The sequence below is a fragment of the Pleurodeles waltl genome, chromosome 6 (assembly GCF_031143425.1).
Source record: "Pleurodeles waltl isolate 20211129_DDA chromosome 6, aPleWal1.hap1.20221129, whole genome shotgun sequence".
Taxonomy (NCBI): Eukaryota; Metazoa; Chordata; class Amphibia; order Caudata; family Salamandridae; genus Pleurodeles; species Pleurodeles waltl.
In genome coordinates, this window is record NC_090445.1 from 1,247,497,861 (window position 1) to 1,247,517,987 (window position 20,127).

Genomic DNA, 20,127 nt, shown 5'->3' on the forward strand with positions numbered 1-20,127 from the left:
GTCTAACGCCAAAGTATAAATATGGAGTTAGTTTTGCGTCGGAATTGCGTCAAAAAAAAAACGCAATTCCGGCGCAAACGGAGTATAAATATGCCCCTTGGTCTGTTGGATCTATCCCTTCATATGTATTATTAACTTCCCACCCCATTTCCGTATGCCATCATCAATAGACTTCCTGTTCTGCAGACAACTTCAATTATCTCTGTTAGTTTTATCGTCAAATGTTTCAGATTCTGTGACTGAGTTTCAGGGTTTATTGTAAGATACATATTGACCTTTCACAAACAATCGGTGCAAAATTATTTAATTATTTTTAATTTTTAAATATGTTGTCCATTTCATTGTTGTCCACATACTCCTGTCGCTTCAGACTTTTGATTTATAGTGCTGTACTTGACAAATTTCAGGAGAGGTGAATATTTTGCTAATGATGAGTACATTGCTGAATGGCTGAGTGTGTGGGTCGGCCATGCCTAATCATTTCTCAAACACATATCTTGGTGCCGTGCTTTACTCATAAAGTGGGCAGACAGTTCAATGCAGGTAGCTAGGCTTCCAGTTGTAGATGGACACACATAGCCACTATCAGATGAGGTTATGGTCACAGTAGCAAAAGTATGGTAGCTGTTGCTATTATTATCTCAGTCGTATTAGTAGTCTGTATTAGTGGTCAGTACTGATTTTCTGGAGATCTCAAGTAATAGGAAGGGTGCTGGTAAGAAGATCATATTGATGGTAGTACTACCACGAGACGATTTCCTGGATGTCTTCTTGTGGCCTTTATTTATTTAGGCATTTTATAAAGTGCAGATTGCTATCTTACAATGTTTTCAGAATGCTATCAAATACAGAAAATTATGGAAACAATGGATACACTGTTGGGCGGACTTGTTCTCAACCACCTTTAATGGTAGCACCAGGGACAGTCTTTGGCAAAGGCTCACTAAAAATATTTGTTTTTTTATTTTTAATATGAAGTAGTTGGGTTTGGCTGAGGCTTGGTTACAGAGTTTTCCAGAGTTTTAGACCCAACACTATCAAAAATCACCATCCCTGTTTCTAACATTTTAAGTGGTATAAGGTGTGATGACACTGAGTGAATGTTCCTCATAGCAATATGGCGTTGTCCAGGTTTTGCAAATATGAAGGCTTTTATTCACATATGTCTTGTGAATGATGCAGAGAGATATGAGTTTAATCCTAGCAACCTTCATGACACAATCAGAAAGGCCGTCTAGTCAGATCACGTTTACACTCTTTTAGACACATCTTGTTGGCTTGATTTTGTTGTCTTTGTAGTTTGCCAATCAAGGTTTTAAGCAGGCCTGTGTAAGTAATGTTACAGAAATCTAACGGCTCCAAATGTGTCATCTTATAATTTCTAAATGATGTGAGGTTTTTAGAGGATGGAGCATTTTAGGAAGCAAAGGAAAATTTGTTAAGGCCTTCACCATGATATTGATAAATGTGAGTTTTGACAGTAGGACGACCCCCTGTTTTTTGTTTTTTTTTGGTTTCCGTTTAGTGGGGGAAGGAGGTCCAACTCTGATTCAACACTGGAACGGTAGACAGGCTGTATCTTGACCACCTATCATTTGAACTTACTCCGAAATAGGGATAGTGGGATAAGTATTGCACTAGAAGCCTAAACCTGGCAAAGATTGACACATTTGACAGGTTCAAAAGATGGCTGTAGTAACTAATGTGCCCCCAGTTTCTTATTTAATAGAACTTCACAATATATGTAAATATATTTCTTAACTTCAATAACACTAAGCACTCGTCTTGTTATATAAAAAAATACTTATAAATCAAGTCCCAATTAATTTCAAGTATTCTTCTTTTATTTCTTCCTTTACATCCATTTCAGCCAAGCCAACTCGTGTTTCGTCTGGGATGTCACCCAACAAGTTCCTCAGGGCTTTCTAAGGCTGTAAACAATATGTAATATATAATCTTTACATGTATATCCAAACTATATTTACATGTGTCCCAACAACCCATTCTCGTGCAGCACATTATATTGATACGTATTCGTTAGGTGGAAACCAAGCATTATAAGTGATTTACATATTAACATTTATAAGTATATTTCCAATTATATATATCCTTTATATCTGTCACCTCTATATACAGAGTGATACAATTTCATTTATCATGCCTCATCTTCTCCGTGTTTTTAACCATGCACACACAAGTGGAGCCAAATCCCCTAAATGAGGATCTCCATAATCTTATCTGTGTTATATCCCTATTTTATCTAAAAACTCTACCTGTCCTCCACTACTACACATCCATATGATCTCTTCTCATGTGTTCATCAACATAATTGCCACTGCTTATGTCTGTATTGGTATTGCAGATTTTAACTTCTGTATAATAAGACCAATAAAAATAAATACCTAATGATTTTAATAATATCACTAGTCTCACTAAATAATAGCTTTCTGTGATCACCCTTTCCCATTCCACTTACCTGTTGACTTATTTTTTCTTTACTATATCCCACCTTCTTTAAATGCCTCGAACTGCCAATGACACGAAGTGTATCCTATAAACGAGTTAATGGCAACTTATTACATGCACACCCCCGTCGGGTGACTATTTTCCATTAATTTCTTCTACCTTTTAGTTTAAAACCCTATCATATACCCGTGTTTTATTCCATATCCCCGTGAGCTGTGAGTACGCCGTTAAACTCCCAGGCAGAGATAGTTTTCAACTTCCTATTTATATACCCACCCCCTCTAGTTATAAAAAGAGGACTACATTTTATTGTGAACTAAATGCTACTGATATTCTTAAACATGATTTCTCCATCACCTGTTTTTACTATAATAAAATCCTAATGCTTACATGTATGATAAGATTGTGTTCATACCCTGTATTCATGAGTACGTTAATGTTCATATATTCGGGGTTCATATTTGACTCCTTATTTTTTAAAACCCGCTATCTAAACTAATCCAACACAGTCTTATCTTTTTGAACCATATCATTCTCTACATGTTACAGTAGCAACGCGAAATTAGGATATCTTAATTGTTAAACAGTAAAATACCCACTTAAGTCAAAAATCTTAAATTCCCTATCATCTAATATCACATGAGGGGGGTCGGTTTCCCACTTATTGATTTTATATATTATTATAGCAATTATAACCTCATCTATATTTTCTCTCTAAATATAGTCCATCTAACCTATTCTGGATCTACATGTAAGTATTCAATACAGGAAAGGCCTTGTTGTGTTCCTTATTTTTCTATACACAATTTCAATTTCTAATTCTAATTGCTATACTAAAGTTCAACTTGTGCGTGCATTGCTTAAATATTAAGTATGTACCTTATATCTATATCTGGATCATCATCCTTCTATCTCCCTCCCAAGAAATATTCCAATTCCACTGAGGAGAAAATAATCCATTTGGATTTTTATTAGTCTTATTATACAGAAGTTAAAATCTGCAATACCAATACAGACATAAGCAGTGGCAATTATGTTGATAACCACATGAGAGGAGACCATATGGATGTGTAGTAGTGGAGGACAGGTAGATTTTTTTGATAAAATAGGAATCTAACACAGATAAGATTATGGAGATGCCTATTTGGGGGATTTGGCTCCACTTGTGTATGCATGCTTAAAAACACAGAGGAGATTAAATTGTATCACTCTATATCAATAGGTGACAGATATAAAGGACATATATAATTGGAAATACACTTATAAATGTTAATATGTAAATCACTTATAATGCTTGGTTTCCAGCTAACGAATACGTATCAATATAATGTGCTGCACGAGAATGGGTTGTTGAGACATAAGTAAATATAGGTTGGATGTACATGTAAAGATTATATATAACATATTTTTTATAGCCTTAGAAAGCCCTGAGGAAGTTGTTGGGTGACACCCCAGACGAAACACGTGTTGGCTTGGCTGAAGTGGATGTAAAAGAAGAAATAAAAGAAGAATACTTGGAATTAAAAGGGACTGGATTTATAAGTATTTGTTTATATAGCAAGACGAGTGCTTAGTGTTATTGGATTTGAAGGCAACAATCTTTGGATTGTCATCGTGCAAGGTTTTTTGGGAAGTTTCCTTGAGTAAAGCACAGTTGAATGGAGATGAGTTGGGAACTGTAAAGATATAAATTATTATTAATATAAAGATGAGCACCAGACCTCCTTTTAAACCACCCCAGTACTACTATTTGATGTTTCTTAACTTATACACCTTTCCAAACAAGAAGTGTCTTACACTATATTCATTTTGATTAAACGCATATATGAAGTCCATTCAGTCTTTCATTCAGAAGTAATATTTCAGCTATTGACCACTCAAGCCTTTTTACATATTTGTTCATGCTAGTGAATAACATTTTAAGTATTTTAAATCAATCAAACATGGACATAAATGAGGCCTTCGTTTGCCCAGCCTAAAATCCAGTATGTAATAAAGAATCGATGTATTTCAAATAAATATCAGGCTTGGACTGCAGACTGCAAGGACAAAGACTTACAAATGTCTGCAACTAATATGTTTCTGTACTGTACATATTCCCTTTGAAGTTAATTGCTCTCCTTTCTTTCCATTAGGGCGTTCCTGGAACAGCAGTTGCAGGAGTTAAGGTTAGTCACGTCTCATGTCTTATATTTCTGAATGCCTACACCTCAGCACCTAGCTATTAGCTGAAATGAAGCTTGTCTGATGTATTAACCATAAATGAAATGCGATGTTAGGGCTACAAGTTATTTATACATATAACACCGCCATGCCAATCCAGAGCACACTTCTCTCTTCTCATATCATACAGTTTGCCAGCATTGCACTTTTTACAATAAAAAGTATTCCACCATTTTTGCAGATTCGACACCAATTATAGCAATACAAATTGTGGTCCTTTACTTTTCCAAATGATTGTAAGATATGAAACCTAGACAAGAATGAACGACATATTGCAATTCATACTAGCACATTATAATGCTGGATGCAATAAAGTTAATCCCCACCACTACAAACATGGCTAAATTGTTGGGGGGGGGGTGGAAAAATAAGTCTGGTAATTTGGGCACTGGACATTTCTTCGGCTCCACGGCTAAATACTAGTAAGCAAAGGGGCATGTCCTGTATTTCTACGAACCTGCACAAATTAATCAGTAAAAAACGGAGGTATCTTTTGATTGACTCAAAATAAACCTTTGTTGACTCTAGGACAGAGCCCTCATTGTAGGAGGCTGGACTGGCTTGTAGTGAGTACCAAGGGGTACCTACACCTTGCACCAGGCCCAGTTATCCCTTATTAGTGTATAGGGTGTCTAGCAGCATAGGCTGATAGATAATGGTAGCTTAGCAGAGCAGCTTAGGCTGAACTAGGAGACGAGTGAAGCTCCTACAGTACCACTAGTGTCATATGCACAATATCATAAGAAAACACAATACACAGATATACTAAAAATAAAGGTACTTTATTTTTATGACAATATGCCAAAAGCATCTCAGTGAGTACCCTCAGTATGAGGATAGCAAATATACACAAGATATATGTACACAATACCAAAATATGGAGTAATAGTATTAGAAAACAGTGCAAACAATGTATAGTTACAATAGGATGCAATGGAGACACATAGGGATAGGGGCAACACAAACCATATACTCCAAAAGTGGAATGCGAATCACGAATGGACCCCAAACCTATGTGACCTTGTAGAGGGTCGCTGGGACTATTAGAAAATAGTAAGGGTTAGAAAAATAGCCCACCCCAAGACCCTGAAAAGTGAGTGCAAAGTGCACTAAAGTTCCCCAAAGGACATAGAAGTCGTGATAGGGGAATTCTGCAGGAAAGACACAAACCAGCAATGCAACAACGATGGATTTCCAGTCGAGGGTACCTGTGGAACAAGGGGACCAAGTCCAAAAGTCACAAGCAAGTCGGAGATGGGCAGATGCCCAGGAAATGCCAGCTGTGGGTGCAAAGATGCTGCTACTGGTCAGTAGAAGCGTAGGTTTCTGCAAGAACGGCAAGGGCTAGAAACTTCCCCTTTGGAGGACGGATCCCTCACGCCGTGGAGAGTTGTGCAGAAGTGTTTTACTGCCGAAAGACTGCCAACAAGCCTTGCTAGCTGCAAATCGTGCGGTAAGGGTTTTTGGATGCTGCTGTGGCCCAGGAGGGACCAGGATGTCGCCAATTGCGTCTGGGGACAGAGGGGGCATCGAGCAAGACAAGGAGCCCTCTCAGCAGCAGGCAGCACCCGCAGAAGTGCCAGAAACAGGCACTACGAGGATGCATGAAATGGAGCTCACCCAAAGTCGCACAAAGGAGTCCCACGTCGCCGGAGAACAACTTAGGAGGTCGTGCAATACAGGTTAGAGTGCCGTGGACCCAGGCTGGACTGTGCACAAAGGATTTCCGCCGGAAGTGCACGGAGGCCGGAGTAGCTGCAAAAGTCGCGGTTTCCAGCAATGCAGTCTGGCGTGGGGAGGCAAGGACTTACCTCCACCAAACTTGGACTGAAGAGTCACTGGACTGTGGGAGTCACTTGGACAGAGTTGCTGGATTCAAGGGACCTCGCTCGTCGTGCTGAGAGGAGACCCAAGGTACCGGTGATGCAGTTCTTTGATGCCTGCGGTTGCAGGGGGATGATTCCGTCGACCCACGGGAGATTTCTTCGGAGCTTCTAGTGCAGAGAGGAGGTAGACTACCCCCACAGCATGCACCACCAGGAAAGCAGTCGAGAAGGCGGCTGGATCAGCGTTACAGAGTTGCAGTAGTCGTCTTTGCTACTATGTTGCAGTTTTGCAGGCTTCCAGCACGGTCAGCAGTCGATTCCTTGGCAGAAGGTGAAGAGAGAGATGCAGAGGAACTCGGATGAGCTCTTGCATTCGTTATCTAAGGAATCCCAAGAGACAGAGACCCTAAATAGCCAGAAAAGAGGGTTTGGCTACCTAGGAGAGAGGATAGGCTAGCAACACCTGAAGGAGCCTATCAGAAGGAGTCTCTGACGTCACCTGATGGCACTGGCCACTCAGAGCAGTCCAGTGTGCCAGCAGCACCTCTGTTTCCAAGATGGCAGAGGTCTGGAGCACACTGGAGGAGCTCTGGGCACCTCCCAGGGGAGGTACAGGTCAGGGGAGTGGTCACTCCCCTTTCCTTTGTCCAGTTTCGCGCCAGAGCAGGGCTAAGGGGTCCCTGAACCGGTGTAGACTGGCTTATGCAGAAATGGGCAACAAATGTGCCCATGAAAGCATTTCCAGAGGCTGGGGGAGGCTACTCCTCCCCTGCCTTCACACCATTTTCCAAAGGGAGAGGGTGTAACACCGTCTCTCAGAGGAAGTCCTTTGTTCTGCCATCCTGGGCCAGGCCTGGCTGGACCCCAGGAGGGCCGAAGCCTGTCTGAGGGGTTGGCAGCAGCAGCAGCTGCAGTGAAACACCGGGAAAGGCAGTTTGGCAGTACCAGGGTCTGTGCTACAGACCACTGGGATCATGGGATTGTGCCAACTATGCCAGGATGGCATAGAGGGGGCAATTCCATGATCATAGACATGTTACATGGCCATATTCGGAGTTACCATTGTAAAGCTACATATAGGTAGTGACCTATATGTAGTGCACGCGTGTAATGATGTCCCCGCACTCACAAAGTCCGGGGAATTGGCCCTGAACAATGTGGGGGCACCTTGGCTAGTGCCAGGGTGCCCTCACACTAAGTAACTTTGCACCTAACCTTTACCAGGTAAAGGTTAGACATATAGGTGACTTATAAGTTACTTAAGTGCAGTGTAAAATGGCTGTGAAATAACGTGGACGTTATTTCACTCAGGCTGCAGTGGCAGGCCTGTGTAAGAATTGTCAGAGCTCCCTATGGGTGGCAAAAGAAATGCTGCAGCCCATAGGGATCTCCTGGAACCCCAATAACCTGGGTACCTCAGTACCATATACTAGGGAATTATAAGGGTGTTCCAGTAAGCCAATGTAAATTGGTAAAATTGGTCACTAGCCTGTTAGTTACAATTTGAAAGAAATGAGAGAGCATAACCACTGAGGTTCTGAATAGCAGAGCCTCAGTGAGACAGTTAGGCGCCACACAGGGACCACATACATATAGGCCACAAACTTATGACCACTGGGGTCCTGACTAGCAGGGTCCCAGTGACACATAACAAACATACTGAAAACATAGGGTTTTCACTATGAGCACTGGGCCCTGGCTAGCAGGATCCCAGTGAGACAGTGAAAACACCCTGACATACACTCACAAACAGGCCAAAGTGGGGGTAACAAGGCTAGAAAGAGGCTACTTTCTCACACAACCCCCCCCCCCCAAAAGAAGGACAATAAGGCTAACCTTGGCCAGTTGAGACTTTATTGTCTAAGTGGTGATAAGTAGAGAGTAGCTCTGCAATAGACTGGTTACTCCCTTTATCATCCACTATATGGTTACTTCCCTGTGGGGATGTAAACCACCCTGTTTGAAGTTTTTTAGCTAAGCAACAATGTGAAGATGTATTTTCAGAGTTTCTATCAGTAAGTTTTAGTTTAGAGCAGTGGGAATTGTCCACTGAACCTATTTGTAGTGATGGGAATGCCAAACAGGGATGCTGTCTCAGAAAAGCCATAGCTGGGCAAAAACTTTGTCTATATTGCTGGAAGAGAGAACAGGGATGCTGTTTCTCTTGAGTTGGAGCAGGGCAGGGATGCTGTCCTATGAGCTCCACACTAGGGCAGGGATGCTGTCCTAAGTGTTGTGAGGCAGTGCAGGTTTTCTGCACTAAAGTTTCTCTGGGAGGGTTGGAGGGATGCTCCATGTTAACTAAAATGGTGCTCTTTTTCTCACCAATGTTAGTTATCCCACAGAGGGGTACTTCTACCTCAGGGAGTACAGTTTTGCCAACTGATGATTCCCTTGGAACAGGTGCCACCCCAGGAGAGGTTTCTCCCACCACAGGAATGGTATCCTGAATGGTAGGGTGGTTAGGGGATACTGTGATACCCCTTTTACCTGTTGTTGGAGAGGGATCCTGAGTTTTCAGGCCTTCTCTCCTTTGCTTTTTCATTTCAGTAGAAATGAGAGGGAACAATTCCCCAGGGATGCCCAGCATGGCTGCATGGGCATAAAACTCTACATCAGCCCAACCTGAGGCCTCTAGGTCATTACCTAAGAGACAGTCTACAGGTAAGCTAGGTGATACCACCACCTGCTTAGGGCCAGTAACTCCACCCCAACTAAACTGAATTATAGCTAAGGGAAGAAACTTAGTGGAGTTATGGACATCAATAATCTTATACTGTTGTCCAATGATGTGTTGATCAGGGTGCACTAGGTTTTCAGTCACCAAAGTGATACTGGCACCTGTGTCCCTGTAGGCCAAGGCCTCAACACCATTTATTGATACTGTCTGCCTGTACTTATCCATTGTAAGGGGACAAGCAGCCAGTGTGGCAAGGCCAAGGCCACTAGGTGTGACAGAAACTGTCTTGGGACTGACTACCCCAGTTTCTACTATGGACCCATAAGTGAACCCAACTACAGCCCTTAAGTTGACTGTTGCCAGCAGTCCCACCACTAGTACCACTACTGCTAGGGGCACTAGAGCTTGATGTATTAGTGGTGGTAGGCTCAGGGGGTTTACCTGGACGGACTTATCCCCTGGCCTATGGCCTCTGTTTTTACACACAAAGCAGCAAGGCTTTTTAAATTGTGTAGGTTGAGAAGAAGAGGAAGAATTTGTTTTATCCCCACCCCCTGAAGAGTGTTTAAGATTTGAAGTGGGATCTTTGGTTTTACCCTTATCCCCATGCTTATCTTGAGATTTTTCACCATCTTTCTTCTTGTTGTTCTCTTTGTCTCCCCCTGTATGAACTTTTCTGTTCACCCTTGTTCTGACCCATTTGTCTGCCTTCTTTCCCAATTCTTGGGGAGAGGTCAGATCAGAGTCCACCAAGTATTGGTGCAACAAATCAGACACACAATTATTAAGAATATGCTCTCTCAGGATCAAGTTATACAGGCTGTCATAATCAGTAACTTTACTGCCATGTAACCACCCCTCCAAGGCCTTCACTGAATGGTCAATGAAATCAACCCAGTCTTGTGAAGACTCCTTTTTGGTCTCTCTGAACTTAATCCTGTACTGTTCAGTGGTTAAGCCATAACCATCCAGGAGTGCATTCTTAAGAACTTTGTAATCATTGGCTTCACTTTCTTTCACAGTAAGGAGCCGATCCCTACCCTTTCCACTAAATGATAGCCATAGGATAGCAGCCCACTGCCTTTGAGGGACATCCTGTACAGCACAGGCCCTCTCAAGTGCAGCAAACCACTTGTTAATGTCATCCCCCTCCTTATAATGGGGAACTATCTTGTGCAGATTCCTGGAATCATGCTCTTTTGCAGGATGACTATGGGGAATACTGCTGCTGCCACCATGGGTTTCTAAACCCAACTTCTGTCTCTCCTTCTCTACTTCTAAAGTCTGTCTATCCAAATCCAGCTGTTGCTTTTTGAGCTTCAGTCTGGTTTGTTCCACTCTCAATCTATTGAGCTCCCTTTCTAACAATCTGTCATCAGGGTGGGTGGGAGGGACATGTCTTGAAACAGAAGTATGATGAGAATGGACAGAAGGAGACCTGTCCCTTACAGAAGGCACCCTAACAGCTTGGTTAACAGAAACATCACTTCTACTGTGGTGAGAATGAATGCTCTTGCTATGATGTGAGACAAAACTATCTGTATGGTGTGACTCTACATCAGTACCAACTATGCTAGACTGTCTAGTAATGGGCAGGCTCTGAATTTTCTTTCCTGAATCTTTTCCTAGTGGGGTCCCTGGATCAGATTGGGAACCATTAGCTGCTTTTTCAACAGATGGGGCCCTTCTGGCCTTATCTTGTTCTCTAAGCATGTTAAGCAATAATTCCAAGGAAGGATTCTTCCCTACACTCAGACCTCTTTCTATACAGAGACTCCTTGCTCCTTTCCAGCTAAGGTGGTCATATGCCAGTTTGGACAGATCAACATTTTGGCCTGTGCCAGACATTTTAGAAAGAGTTTAAGTGACAGAAAAAGTGAGAAAAAGTTTTTAGAGCTTTTAGAAAGACAGAAAAAAAAACTTTTTAAACTTTTAAGAATTTTTAGAAAGTTTAGAAGTACTTTTCAGCACCTTAGAAAAGAAGTGAGAAAAGAAATGCAAAACTTTTTGGTTATGTGTACACACACTGAACTTGTTTTGTATATTTTTCTCTTATGAAAAGTACAATGACAAAAGTGGTAAGTAGTCTCAAAGCACTTATCCCACCGCTGCACAACCAATGTAGGAGGCTGGACTGGCTTGTAGTGAGTACCAAGGGGTACTTACACCTTGCACCAGGCCCAGTTATCCCTTATTAGCGTATAGGGTGTCTAGCAGCATAGGCTGATAGATAATGGTAGCTTAGCAGAGCAGCTTAGGCTGAACTAGGAGACGAGTGAAGCTCCTACAGTACCACTAGTGTCATATGCACAATATCATAAGAAAACACAATACACAGATATACTAAAAATAAAGGTACTTTATTTTTATGACAATATGCCAAAAGTATCTCAGTGAGTACCCTCAGTATGAGGATAGCAAATATACACAAGATATATGTACACAATACCAAAATATGCAGTAATAGTATTAGAAAACAGTGCAAACAATGTATAGTTACAATAGGATGCAATGGAGACACATAGGGATAGGGGCAACACAAACCATATACTCCAAAAGTGGAATGCGAACCACGAATGGACCCCAAACCTATGTGACCTTGTAGAGGGTCGCTGGGACTATTAGAAAATAGTAAGGGTTAGAAAAATAGCCCACCCCAAGACCCTGAAAAGTGAGTGCAAAGTGCACTTAAGTTCCCCAAAGGACATAGAAGTCGTGATAGGGGAATTCTGCAGGAAAGACACAAACCAGCAATGCAATAACGATGGATTTCCAGTTGAGGGTACCTGTGGAACAAGGGGACCAAGTCCAAAAGTCACAAGCAAGTCGGAGATGGGCAGATGCCCAGGAAATGCCAGCTGTGGGTGCAAAGATGCTGCTACTGGTCAGTAGAAGCATAGGTTTCTGCAAGAACGACAAGGGCTAGAGACTTCCCCCTTGGAGGACGGATCCCTCACGCCGTGGAGAGTCGTGCAGAAGTGTTTTCCCGCCGAAAGACCGCCAACAAGCCTTGCTAGCTGCAAATCGTGCGGTAAGGGTTTTTGGATGCTGCTGTGGCCCAGGAGGGACCAGGATGTCGCCAATTGCGTCTGGGGATAGAGGGGGCGTCGAGCAAGACAAGGAGCCCTCTCAGCAGCAGGCAGCACCTGCAGAAGTTCCAGAAACAGGCACTACGAGGATGCATGAAACGGTGCTCACCCGAAGTCGCACAAAGGAGTCCCACGTCGCCGGAGAACAACTTAGGAGGTCGTGCAATGCAGGTTAGAGTGCCGTGGACCCAGGATGGACTGTGCACAAAGGATTTCCGCCGGAAGTGCACAGAGGCCAGAGTAGCTGCAAAAGTCGCGGTTTCCAGCAATGCAGTCTGGCGTGGGGAGGCAAGGACTTACCTCCACCAAACTTGGACTGAAGAGTCACTGGACTGTGGGAGTCACTTGGACAGAGTTGCTGGATTCAAGGGACTTCGCTCGTCATGCTGAGAGGAGACCCAAGGTACCAGTGATGCAGTTCTTTGGTGCCTGCGGTTGCAGTGGGACGATTCCGTCAACCCACGGGAGATTTCTTCGGAGCTTCTAGTGCAGAGAGGAGGCAGACTACCCCCACAGCATGCACCACCAGGAAAGCAGTCGAGAAGGAGGCTGGATCAGCGTTACAGAGTTGCAGTAGTCGTCTTTGCTACTATGTTGCAGTTTTGCAGGCTTCCAGCACGGTCAGCAGTCGATTCCTTGGCAGAAGGTGAAGAGAGAGATGCAGAGGAACTCGGATGAGCTCTTGCATTCGTTATCTAAGGAATCCCAAGAGACAGAGACCCTAAATAGCCAGAAAAGAGGGTTTGGCTACCTAGGAGAGAGGATAGGCTAGCAACACCTGAAGGAGCCTATCAGAAGGAGTCTCTGACTTCACCTGATGGCACTGGCCACTCAGAGCAGTCCAGTGTGCCAGCAGCACCTCTGTTTCCAAGATGGCAGAGGTCTGGAGCACACTGGAGGAGCTCTGGGCACCTCCCAGGGGAGGTACAGGTCAGGGGAGTGGTCACTCCCCTTTCCTTTTTCAGTTTCGCGCCAGAGCAGGGCTAAGGGGTCCCTGAACCGGTGTAGACTGGCTTATGCAGAAATGGGCAACAAATGTGCCCATGAAAGCATTTCCAGAGGCTGGGGGAGGCTACTCCTCCCCTGCCTTCACACCATTTTCCAAAGGGAGAGGGTGTAACACCCTCGCTCAGAGGAAGTCCTTTGTTCTGCCATCCTGGGCCAGGCCTGGCTGGACCCCAGGAGGGCAGAAGCCTGTCGGAGGGGTTGGCAGCAGCAGCAGCTGCAGTGAAACCCCGGGAAAGGCAGTTTGGCAGTACCAGGGACTGTGCTACAGACCACTGGGATCATGGAATTGTGCCAACTATGCCAGGATGGCATAGAGGGGGCAATTCCATGATCATAGACATGTTACATGGCCATATTCGGAGTTACCATTGTGAAGCTACATATAGGTAGTGACCTATATGTAGTGCACGCGTGTAATGGTGTCCCCGCACTCACAAAGTCCGGGGAATTGGCCCTGAACAATGTGGGGCCACCTTGGCTAGTGCCAGGGTGCCCTCACACTAAGTAACTTTGCACCTAACCTTTACCAGGTAAAGTTAGACATATAGGTGACTTATTATTTACTTAAGTGCAGTGTAAAATGGCTGTGAAATAACGTGGACGTTATTTCACTCAGGCTGCAGTGGCAGGCCTGTGTAAGAATTGTCAGAGCTCCCTATGGGTGGCAAAAGAAATGCTGCAGCCCATAGGGATCTCCTGGAACCCCAATACCCTGGGTACCTCAGTACCATATACTAGGGAATTATAAGGGTGTTCCAGTAAGCCAATGTAAATTGGTAAAATTGGTCACTAGCCTGTTAGTGACAATTTGAAAGAAATGAGATAGCATAACCACTGAGGTTCTGAATAGCAGAGCCTCAGTGAGACAGTTAGGCACCACACAGGGACCACATACATATAGGCCACAAACTTATGACCACTGGGGTCCTGATATAGACTTAGGTTTTGGGTAGGTACAAGTCGCCTTCATAGAGACTATGCCCATATAAGGAACCTTGATACAACAAATACAATTGTTTCAGATGTGTCATACTTGAAGAACCTTAAAGCCTGCCAAAACTGTCTCAGGTCCATGAGTCTACACAATGGTAAAATACATTATTTCCTAGGTCGTAAATAATGTGGGCAAAAAAATAGAAAGTGATCACCTGATTCTTTTTCAGTACAGCAAGCAGGACAATAATCTTTGCAAATGTTATTAGTAGTGCATTTAGAGGTAAAGGTTTGTAAAGGAAGAATGCCAAATCTCAAATGAATGAATACCTTTTTATAGGGGAACGGTTGGATCTTGTTCACACAGGACCAATAAGTGAGTGAGCATCAGTGGAATAAAAATAGTTGACAATACCCCTGTGCCACTGTTCACAGTTTACATTTGCCTTACATATGTCCAATAAGATTCCTTGCTATAGCTTTTGACCATCATTTAATTTCCTCCAACCAATATCTGCTTCAAGGAGATTCAATTGTGAGCAAGTTCGTCCCCACTCCATAACCTAACCCAACATAATAAGGTTGTAAAATGTGAAATGTGTTCAACTCCAATAGCAGCCAAATCTAAGTGTAAAGGGATGGAGGGCTGCTAAGTGGGACTGCAAACATAAATCTTAGAAAAGCATTTTCTATTGTACACAGCAAAGAACTATTCCTGTGGCCCCTCCCCCATATCTATGCACCATAGAGTGCTCCCACAGTCGCCTTAGCTTGATAAATAGCAAGAACTTGGGTAACAGGTCTAAAGGAAGAAGCATTACATTTCTTCGTCCTTGTAAATGACCTGTGCTTCAAGATCAACTTGTTTTAATTGATCTGAGCTGACCACGATACATTATCGGATATGGCAGTAGCATAACAAAACTGGAGGGGACCCTTCTGCACAGAACATGGAGGGATCCACTCTGGGACTCACTCAGGCATGGTGCTGTGCTGAGGGAGCCGTTGGAGCTCAGGGTCCCCCCCGCACCGCAGGGACTGTGGTGGCCTTTGTTACATCCTTGGAATAAGGACTCCCAAGTACTCAAAGGTTTGTACTTTTTCATTCTCCTTTCCTGCAACTACCATCTTACTCTTAAAGGTATGATGTACATTAAGGGTCATGTACTTTGTCTTCTGACAATTGATCTCCAAGCCACACAGTGTACAGATGAAGGAGAACTGGTACAGCAGGGTCTGTTATCCCATTGGCGTCCTAGAGATTAGACACGTCATCATCATCATACATCCAAATTAACACTTTGTTGCCTGCAAATGATGAAGTACCATTTTGTCAATTTTTCCAGGTAATCAATAACCCCATTGATGTAAACTGAAAATGATGGTGCCTGGACACAACTATGCCTAACTCCTCTAGCTGTAGAGATCCTGTAAGTTATCTCCCTCACGCTGGGCACCATCTGACATGTGCATAGGTTTAGGAGGGAAATCGAATGAAGATACCCAGTAAATGATCAGGGATTTCTTAATTTTTCAAATCAACTCACAAAAGATTCCAAAGTAACAAATCAAAAGCAGAATGTAAATCAACAAAATCTGTATACAAATGGTCTTTCTTAAAATATTTTTATTTCTAACACAAAATCAGAACAGAAACACTTGGTGAGTGGTACTAACCCTAGGTCAGTAGCCTGCTTGAAGAACTGTAAATATTTGATTTTCAACCATCCAGTCCTCCAGTTTGGCCAACATTTGCTTGCAAAATATTTGCTGCATGTTGTCTGGGAGGCTAGTGGGACAGTAGTGAGATGGTTTGTTTTCAGGGCCTTACTTGGTATCAGAATAATTATTGCTGCCTTCCAGGGAACTATTGCTGTCTCTGGTGTATGTGCAAACCTTTGGCTATCACATTAGGGTACCCAAATTACTGGTTCAGAAAGGACCGGTCTCCAGGTACAGTATGGGGCTGGCTATGTTTACAGATTTCAGGACTACCTCAGCATCAGATAATGTAAACAAGCAATGATAGTGTGAAAATTGTAGTTCAAACATTGGATCACAGCAGGAGCCCAAACAATCACTATGTGTACTACCACTAATTCCTGGCGTACAGCTACTCAAAATGGTTTTCCCAAGTTTCAGCAGACACAAGTCCTGCAGAGCAATTATTTCTGTGCATGTCCTCTTGGGCAACAATGTGCAGTAATGATATGCAGTCATTTATTGTTATTGCTTCTAGCATCTTTAGCCAACTCCCACCCTCGCATGTTCTTTTGCTAGCTGTCAAAGTTGCTTTACAAAGTCTCCAAGCCTCAATTATCTCAAATCTCTTTGAGTCTTTCAGGGCTTCCATCAAATTATTCTTTGCTAGTCTGCAATGCTTGTTGTACCAAAGAGGAGCTTCCTGTTATTTGAAATATGAAGCTTCTGGTAATGCTTGACAAACAAATCTTTAATCAGGCTAAAAAGGTGCTCATGGATAGTTGAAACTGGAATGGATTCTATTGGAGGATCCTCATATGGCTCCAACACCTCTACCATATAAGAAAAAATGCAAGGAGGAGTGTTCTTATTTCTTCTACTAGTGTTGTCCACCTAATGTACCTGCCAGTCTTAGCTACCAAAGGTAGCAAGGTTGTAAGAGACGGTAATGCAATGACAGAAAGAGCCCAAAAGCCACTCCCTGCAGTGAAAACTGAAGACCATTCTGGTCACTATCGCTACAATAAATATTTCAAGTCTAGTAGGAGGGGCCACTAGCTTAGAACAAGTATTATATAACCAATTTTACTTTTTTGAAAAGCCCCTTTCGAAGGTGTATCCCCTGCTGGGTCTGATTTCATGCTCCCATTGCATCCCCTCAAATCTCTGGATATGGCAAGAGTGAGAAGTTGCTCCACCATTGCAGGCCATTTCTTAATGCAGGAATAGGTTATTCAGGTATCCCCCATTTGTAATATTTTTTTGTTGCATCTATAGACAAAGCATCAAGGACCTTGTATATGGTATTACAGTCACCGGATCAATTAATCAATCAATCACCTAATTTATAAAGCGTGCTACTCACCCGTCAGGTGAGGCTGGCGGAGTGGAGCTGGCAGACGGGGTGTGGAAGGTGAGTCTGTCGTTGAGGTAGGCATGACCTGTGTTGTGGAGGGCTTTGTGTGCGTGGGTGAGTAGTTTGAAGGTAATCCTCTTCGATACGGGTAGCCAGTGTAGGTCTCTTAGGTGGGCAGAGATGTGGTTGCGGTGTGTGACGTTGAGGATGAGTCGGGCGGAGGCGTTTTGGATACGTTGCATTTTCTTTTGTAGTTTGGCCGTGGTTCCTGCATAGAGTGTGTTGCCGAAGTCAAGTCGCCTGTTGACTAGGGCGTGGGTGACTGTCTTTCTGGTTTCAACGGGAATCCACTTGAAGATCTTGCGGAGCATGCGGAGGGTGTTGTAACAGGAATAGGAGACTGCGTTGACCTGTTGCATCATGCTGAGTGCTGAGTCCTGGATGATTCCCTGGTTTTGTACTTGGGTGAGGGAGTGGGTGCTGCTCCAAGGGAGGTAGGCCACCAGGAGTCGTTCCAGGTGGAGGGGTTGCTTCCGAGGATGAGGATCTCTGTTTTGTCTGTGTTTAGCTTGAGGCGGCTTGATTCCATCCAGTTGGCGATGGCGTGAAGTCCATTGTGGAGGTTGTATCTTGCGGTTGTGGGGTCTTTCGTGAGGGAGATGATCAGCTGGGTGTCGTCTGCGTAGGATACTATGTTGATGTGGTGGGATCGTGCGATGTTGGCGAGAGGAGCCATGTAAATGTTGAAAAGTGTTGGGCTGAAGGAGGATCCCTGGGGGACGCCACAGATGGTTTTGGAGGATTCGGTTAGGTAGGGCGGAAGGCGGACTCTCTGGGTTCTGTCGGAGAGGAAAAAAGAGATCCAGTCGAGGGCCTTACCGCGGATCCCGGCATTGTGGAGGCGTGTTCAAAGGGTGTGGTGACAGATGGTGTTGAAGGCTGCGGAGAGGTCAAGAAGGATGAGCGCTGCGGTTTCTCCTTCGTCGAGCATAGTCTTGATGTCATCTGTGGCAGCAATGAGTGCGGTCTCAGTGCTGTGCTTTTTGCGAAATCCGGTTTGGGAGGTATCGAGCACTTTGCTGTCTTCCAGGAAGCGGGATAGTTGGCTGTTCATGATTTTTTCAATGACCTTCGCTGGGAAGGGGAGGAGGGAGATGGGCCGGTAGTTTTTGGGGATCATCTGGGTCCGCTTTGGGTTTCTTCAACAGGGCGTTGACGTCAGCGTGTTTCCATCCCTCCGGGTAGGTGGCTGTCTCGAGGGAGCTGTTGATGATGGTGCAGAGGTGGGGGACGATGATGTTGCTGGCTTTGTTGAGGATCTGCTGTGGGCAGGGGTCCGAGGGGGAGCGGGATTGGCTGGAGGCCATGGTGTTGATGGTGTCTTCATTGTTGACATGGGTCCAGGAGCATAGAGGGTTGGTGTTGCTTGGTGCGTTGGGTTCGTGGTTGTCAGTGGTTGGCTGGTGGGTCTGGGGTTTGAAGCTGTTGTGGATGTCTTCGATCTTTCGACAGAAGTAAGTGGCGAGGGAGTTGCAGAGCTCTTGCAGTGGTGGGGGTTCGTTGGAGCACGGCCTGGGGTTGGAGAGTTCTTTGATGATGCTGAAAAGCTCTTTATTGTTGTGGGCGTTGGTGTCTATGCAGCTTTTGTAGTAGGTTCTTTTGATAGTGCGGATCATCTGGTGATGTTTGCGGATGGCAGTCTTGGGGGCGATGTGGGTGGATTCGGTGGGTGCAAGGCGCCAGGTCTTCTCCATTCTTCGACATTCCCGTTTGGAGGCCTGCAGGTCGGGGTGAACCAGCTGGCCATGGGTCTGTGGTGGATGTCTGAGGGTTGTTTGAGTGGTGCAAGGGTGCTTGCGCAGTCTTCTATCCATTGATGCAGGTAGGTGGCGGCTGTGTTGGGGTCCTGGGTCCTGGGAGGAGGTGCCTGGGCGAGGGTGGAGATCAGTTGTTCTGTTGAGATTCTGTTCCAATAGCGACAGGGGGGTTGAGTGGTGAGGTGGTGAGTTACTGGCTTCTGGAAGGAGAAATGGATGCAGCGATGGTCGGTCCAGTGGAGTTCGGTGGTGTGGCTGAGAAGATGGGGTCGAGCGTGTGTCCTGCGGTGTGGGTGGGCGACGTGACGAGTTGCTAGAGGCCGAGGTTGGCGAGGTTGTTGATTAGGTTGGTGGTGTTGATATTGTTGTTGTTTTCTAGGTGGAAGTTCAGGTCGCCGAGGAGGAAGTAGTCCATTGAGGCGAGCGCTTGGGTGCTCATGGTGTCGGCGATGTCGTCGCAGAAGTGAGGTCGGGGGCCTAGGGGTCTGTAGACCAGTGTTCCTCTGAGGGTGGTGTTGGCATTGATGTGGATTTTAAAATGGAGGTGCTCGGTGGAGTAAATCGTGTTGTGGGAGCTGGTGGAGACTCTGATGGTGTTTTTGTGGACTATGGCGATTCCTAAAATCACTGGAGAATTCATATCAAAGGTATCCATTAAAGAATCCATAGCAGCAAGAATTACCACCTTCCACCTATCTTGAAAAGTACGATTGTACAGATTTTTCAAGTATAGATGCTTATATGGACATAAGTCAAGGCCCATAGTGAGAGTCAAACACAGCAAAAGAATATCAGGCGAGCCAGAATACAAGAATTGATAACTCCCTTTGAAGGAGGCCTTTACCCAAATTAATGAACCACCAGAGGCGCTGTCACATCTAAAGAGAATAGCAGGTATTTTAAAAGCGAGAAACCCAGAACAATAAAGAGTCTCAATCGATCATGTTTCTTGAAAGAAACAAATGTCATTATTATCTACCAGTTCACACTACATTCAGTCATTCAACATCATACTGATACCAGCTAC

At 44.3% G+C, this 20,127-nt stretch overlaps 1 protein-coding gene across 1 annotated transcript in view; it reads left to right on the forward strand.

Annotated features, from left to right (window-relative positions):
- The window catches only part of COL13A1 (collagen type XIII alpha 1 chain), a 650,895-nt gene that overhangs the window by 318,141 nt on the left and 312,627 nt on the right, over positions 1–20,127 (forward strand). The window contains exon 18 of the mRNA XM_069242266.1: positions 4,602–4,634. Within this exon, the coding sequence (XP_069098367.1) occupies positions 4,602–4,634 (33 nt within the window). The remainder of the gene's footprint in view (positions 1–4,601; positions 4,635–20,127) is intronic.